The sequence below is a fragment of the Canis aureus genome, chromosome 5, assembly GCF_053574225.1.
Source record: "Canis aureus isolate CA01 chromosome 5, VMU_Caureus_v.1.0, whole genome shotgun sequence".
Taxonomy (NCBI): domain Eukaryota; kingdom Metazoa; phylum Chordata; class Mammalia; order Carnivora; family Canidae; genus Canis; species Canis aureus.
The window spans coordinates 6,427,759-6,433,758 of NC_135615.1; the positions used below are offsets into that span (position 1 = coordinate 6,427,759).

The 6,000-nt window shown below is 47.0% G+C and overlaps 1 protein-coding gene across 9 annotated transcripts in view; it reads right to left on the reverse strand.

Annotated features, from left to right (window-relative positions):
• Nucleotides 1–5,217, reverse strand: part of PDSS1 (decaprenyl diphosphate synthase subunit 1) — a 43,747-nt gene extending 38,530 nt beyond the window's left edge. For 3 of the 9 annotated variants that reach the window (XR_013379272.1, XM_077896735.1, XM_077896738.1), the window contains exon 1: nucleotides 4,289–4,500. Coding sequence is in view for 3 of the 9 variants with exons in the window: in XM_077896735.1 (XP_077752861.1) it covers nucleotides 4,289–4,417 (129 nt within the window). In the remaining 6 variants the exon portion in view is untranslated. Of the gene's footprint in view, nucleotides 1–4,288; nucleotides 4,507–4,944 lie in introns of those variants that run through there. The other 6 variants (XR_013379271.1, XR_013379270.1, XR_013379269.1 and 3 more) reach the window with 5 other exon arrangements.
• Between the last annotated feature and the right edge of the window lie 783 nt (nucleotides 5,218–6,000).

A 6,000-nucleotide genomic window follows, 5' to 3' on the forward strand; every position in this document is an offset into this window, starting at 1 on the left:
CAAGGAAGACTGGCTGAGTTCTAGTCCTTCTATCATAGCATTATATATTCACTAAATCAATAAGAACATTAATAATGTCCCAAGAAAGCAATGTGATAATCCTCTCTTTTGATTTTACCATTATATGATATTTAACCTACTTCTTTCAGACTTTGTGGGTAATTAGTTCACATGAATTCAGTATTTCATTGTAATACTTAAAAGTTTAAGACTTTTAACCTCTAAACTGCAATGAAGAGCGAAAATTACACAGCTAAGGCAGTTGTACCCTATGACCCAGCAATTACACTACTAGGCATTTAACCAAAGGATACAAAAATAGTGATCTGATGGGGCACATGTACTCCAATGTTTACAGCAGCAATGTTCACAATAGCCAAAACATGGAAAGAGCCCAGATGTCAATGGACAGATGAATGGGTAAAAATGTGCCCAGATGTCGACTGATGAATGGAAAATTAAATAAAATATATACATACACACACAGAAACAATAAACTATTACTTAGCCATAAAAAGAATGAAATCTTGTCATTTGCATCAATGTGGATGAAGTAGAATATATTATGCTAAGTGAAATAAATCAGTCAGAAAAGGACAAATGCCATATGATTTCACTCACATGTGAAATTTAAGAAACAAAACAGATGAACAAAGGGGAAGGGAAGGAAAAATAAGATAAAAACAGAGAGGGAGGCAAACCACAAAGACTTTTAACTATAGGAAACAAACTGAGGGTTGCTGGAGGAATAGGGTAATTGGGTGAAGGGCATTAAGGAGGGCGCTTGATGTTAATGAGCACTGGGTGTTATATGCGACAAATGAATCACAAAATTCTACCTCTGAAACTAATACACTATGTGTGAACTAAATTGAATTTAAATTAAAAAAATATTACACAGGTAATCAGTGTTCTTAACCATTACATAGTGTAACATTTGTTAAAAGCCTGGTCTTTGGAAGATGGATCTTGGTTTCCATCCCAACATTTCCTGGCCATATTACTTTGTGACATCTTTCTGGTAATACCTACTCTTTGAGAGAAACTGTGATTAATTCAGAGGTGTGTAAAGCTCTTAGCTCAGAGCCTAGCACATTGTATACATTTAATACAGTATCTACAGATCTACAGTATCTACACTCGGTTATTTTCTGCTTTAAGATGCAGCAATGTTTTCCGAAATAAGACTAGAGGCACTCAGAAGAGCAGTGAAGCATTCCACGCCGATTGATGTGGTGCTACTGGCAGCAGAGACACTCATTTTCCTATTCCAATACTGTTCCTTTCCATCACATACTCTCTCCTGAAAGCCAACCTTTCCTCCCATGAATTTTCTTAAAAAAAAAAAAAAAAAAAAAAAAAAAAGAATTGCTGAGTAATTATTAAAAACAGATAAGCTGATAAGTGATTTGGCAGTAACAAATGCACACTGTTTTTTGTCCTATTACAGGATTTGTTAACACTACCAACGGTTAAGTTGGGAGAGTGTACACATATCAGGAAGCAGAGCTGTAACTAAGGAGCAGATATGGATTTATTATTGTTGCCTTTTGTCCCTAAAGGCTAGCAGGCCCTAAAAGACTTGAACTAACCAAAGACACACACCTGCGGCAGACACCAGAAGGCTAATGTATTCATTTATAGTGAAAATACCAATGATACATGAATCGGCAATATATGGCATTGGCATGATCAATGCAGTCCCACCCTGCGCTCATGAAAGCAGACATGGAAAACACTGAGCATTTTTCTCTCCAGGTAAGCATCCTTTCTGTGGCTGAGAAAGTTGCTCAATGGGCACTTCATAAAAAAAAAAGGGAGTGCCAGGACTATATCAAAATAAAAAGCGGGGTGCCTAGGTGGCTTAGTCGGTTATGAATCTGCCTTCAGCTCAGGTCATGATCTCGGGGTCCTGGGATCAAGCCCCATGTCAGGCTCCCTGCAAGGCAGGGAGTCTGCTTCTCCCCCGGCCTGATGCTCCCCCGCTTGTGTTCTCTGTCAAATAAACAAATAAAATCTAAAAAAATAAAAATAAAAAGCTTCTGCACAGCAAACAATAAAACAAAAAGACAACCTACTGAGTAGGAGAAGAAATTTACAAATAATATATATGATGAGGGGTTAGTATCCAAAATATATCAAGAACTCATACAACTCAACACCAAAAAAAAAAAAAAAGATAATCCAATTAAAAATGAGAAGACATGAACAGACATTTCTCCAAAGAAGACATCCAAATGGCCAAAAGACATATGAAAAGATGCTTAACATTAATAATTATCAGGGAAATGCAAATCAAAACCACAATGAAGTATCATGTCACACCTGTCAGAATGGCTAAAATCAAAACCCAAGAAACAAGTGTTGAGGATGTGGAGAAAAAGAAACACTTGTGTACTGTTGGTGGGAACGCAAACTGATGCAGCCACTATGGAAAATAGTATAGTTTCCTCAAAAAATTAAACAGATTTACCATATGATCTGGTAATTCCACCACTAGGTATTTACCCAGAGAGTACAAAAACTACTAATTTGAGAAGATATACGCACCCCTAGGTTTACTGCAGCATTATTTACAATAACCAAAATATGGAAGGAAATCAAGTCTCCATTGAATGAAAATGTGATATATATACAACGGAATATTACTCAACCATTAAAAACAATGAAATCTCGCCATTTGCAACAACATGGAGAGAGCCAGAGAATATAATGCTAACTGAAATAAGTCAGAGAAAGACAAATACCAAATGATTTCACTCACATGTGGAATTCATGAAACAAATGAACAAAGAAAAAAAAAGAGACAAAAAAACAGGCTGTTACTCATAGAGAACAAATTGATGGTTACCAGAGAGGAGGTCAGTGAGGGATGGGTGAAATATGTGAAAAGGATCAAGAGTACACTTATGATAAGCACACAGTGTACAGAACTGTCAAATCACTACATTGCACACCTGAAACTAATACAAAACTGTGCATTAATTATACTGGAATTTAAATGAATAAACAAAAAGGAGCAAGAAGTATCCAGTGCTATCACCTGGTGGCTGCAAGCATCTCTCCAAATAATACCTTCATCTGTGATGCTAGAAATATATGAAATCTGGTTAGGACAGTACTGAAATGCATCTCAGCAAAGCCCTAAGACTGTTTTCCCAAATTCTCTTTTTAGTGACTGCCTGCTGACCCAGGCAGTCATCTCTCTCCAAATATTTATTCTGGATAAGTTGTGATATGCATCCATCTTGGTACAAAGGAGACATTTGTAAATGCTACGTATTTCATACAGGTAAATGGTGTCTGAGGAATTCATGGGAATACGAAGTGTCCCAAAGCCAAGTGAAAAAGACGAGTCCTTTGTGGAAGTAATAGAAGACTTTGCGGATGACGGGTTCCCATTGTAATTACTCTGTGACTGTTGGACAGTCTCTAAAAAGGACAGGGAGTCTACAGATTTTGTTCTAAACAGAATGGGCCTACTCTATGACACGTGAGAATCCATCACTACAGTGCAGGAGAGACGCATAGGAGCCCCAGAACGTGTCCATTTATAGGGGCTAAATAAACTGGCCGGAAATGGAGAAAAATGAGATTGGGCCCAAGAGCAGCCCAGGAGAGAAACAAGTAGTCACGGTTAGCGCTGAGATTCTGACTCCACTTCAAGACATCACATTCAATCAAAGTTCAAGGTTTCTCTGCTCCTGACATCCTCAGACCTTTTCTCCTTCCAGCGCCCTTCCGGGGAAGCAACGCCTGTACGGCAGAAGTCCGGTCCACCCTGAGCATCAGCCTTGCATTCTGCACAAGATCGCCTGCGCCGAGCCCACCTGGTCTCTTGAGCCCGAGCACAGCACCTTTTGCTCTAAAATCCCAATGAAGACCTGATCTCCCGAAGCCCTGGCTGAAATCCGAAAGGGAAGCACTGCAGCGGGGTCTCCAGGCTTCAGGGGTTCCGTGCTGCAGGAGGCGACCTGACCCCCCGCCGCGCACTTCCCCCGAGCTGCTCAGCTCTCCCGCCCCAAGCTCCCCCGGCGCCCCCCCCCCCGCACCCTCCCCCCGGGTCCCCGGGTCCACGCTCTGCAGGCTCCAGCCGGGCGTCCCGACTTCAGGGAGCCGCCCCGCGCCGCCGCTGCACGCCCCCCCAGCGGGTCCGAGGTCTCCCCTGCAGCGCGACCCCCCCCGCCCCGACGCACGTGCCGCCAGCTCCCATTCATTCCGCCGCGCAGCTGTCATTGGCGCTGTGACCTCTGCGCCCCACCGCCCCGCGCGCGCTTCGGGGCCTCACCTGAGCGCCAGCGTCCGCGGCGGAGGGCGGCCCGGGCGGCCCCGCGCGGCCAGGCGAGGCGGGCCCGGGGCTCCGGGCCGCTGGCCTCCAGGAGCAGCAGCGCCGCCAGGGCCACCTGCACGAGGCCATGGTCCGAGTCCGAAAGCCGCGGCGGAGCGCTGGCCCCGCCTGTGGCCCGGCGGCCCGCCTCCCGGGACCCGGAGCCGGAAACTTGGCCCAGGAAGAGCTTCGGCCCCGCCCCGCCCCGGGCGCGGCTCCCCGCTCGTCCCCCGGCCGGCGCGGCGCGGCGCGGCGCGGCGGGCGCGCTCCTGGGCGGCCGCGCGGAACCCTGGGCGCTTCCGGCCGCACCCCCCGCCGCCCCGCGCCTCTCCGCCGCCCCCAGCTCGCGGGGTGGCCCGACCCCTCCGCCGGCGCCGCCGCCGTGCCCTCTGCCCCGCGGGCCGTGTCTCCCGCGCTCCTCCCGCCGCCCCGGGGAGCCGGGCGCCCCCCGGACTTCCAGCAGAAATGGCCCCTCGGGAGACCGGCCGCCAGCCAGCGCCGCGCGCCGCGCCTCCCGCCGCCAGCTCTTGCTCTGCGAGTGGAGGCAGAAACATGAGCCCGCCCTGCTCCCTGAGCCGGGGGCTCGGGCTTCCGCGGCTGTGTGTCCGGGGCGTCACCTGCCACGCGGCGGTCCGCGGCCGGCTGCTGCCTGGCCTCCGCGGAAGTGCCCACCCTTGCGTCCTTCCAGTACCGGTCGAACCGCGAGCTGGGCTCCTGTGAGACTCACGCCCCGTTAGCCCCGTCTCTCGACTTCTGGACTCTGTCCTCTGAAAACCGCCTGGGTGTACCGCGGCACAGCCTGGCGGCCTTGTCCTTACGCGGGAGTCCCAGGCCGGGGTGTACTCAGCTGCGTGGGATTGGGTGGCGGGTGGTAACGTTGGGCAGGTACAGGGTTAGTACCTGATGCGGCTCAGACCTTCCCTTGATTCTACAGCCAGATCTACTCTTCTCCGGGTAATGAGAAAGGGTATTTAGGGGAGAAATCCTTGGCGTCCTTAATAATTCAACATGTACACAAACAGGGCCAGTGAAAGTGTAGGTGTTGGATACGGAAAGATAGTCCTCAGAAAATGCAGCGTTACCAGGAAATAGACCGACAAGTAGGCAACCACAGTTATTAGAACTTTTGTCTTCTTTTGAACTTAAAAAAAGTGAAAGTACCCCTCCTGTAGCTGAGCACGTTATTTTTATATCTTCAAAGAGGCGTGTTTTTTTTCTTACTGTAAAAGCATAAAGTTTACTAGAATAAGCCTATTTTATGATTTTTTTTTCTAATCCCGAAGAATATTATGTAAAAGTCAGGTGCTTTGCAAATAAAGATGGTTAGTACCCATCTGTGGCTTGATCCAGGTTTGTACATTACTCAATAGGTAGACTTTGCCATGGTAAAGTCTAGTAATAAACACTTGTATTTACAGTGATCCTACCACTTAGATTTTATCATTTGCCCTTTTCACAGATAGGGAAGCAGATAACGAGGATTTACATTTCTGGCCAAGCTCACAGTTGGCAGATGCAGCACTACATAATTCTAGCAGGCTATTTTCATTTAGAGATCATTTTCCCCGATTAAAACAAAACCGCTCGCTCTTAAAAAGACGTAGTATGGCAAGGCCAAGTAGGAAAGCAGATGAAATTTGTGAAGGTTTCTATTATAGTGTAGCTAAACCTTT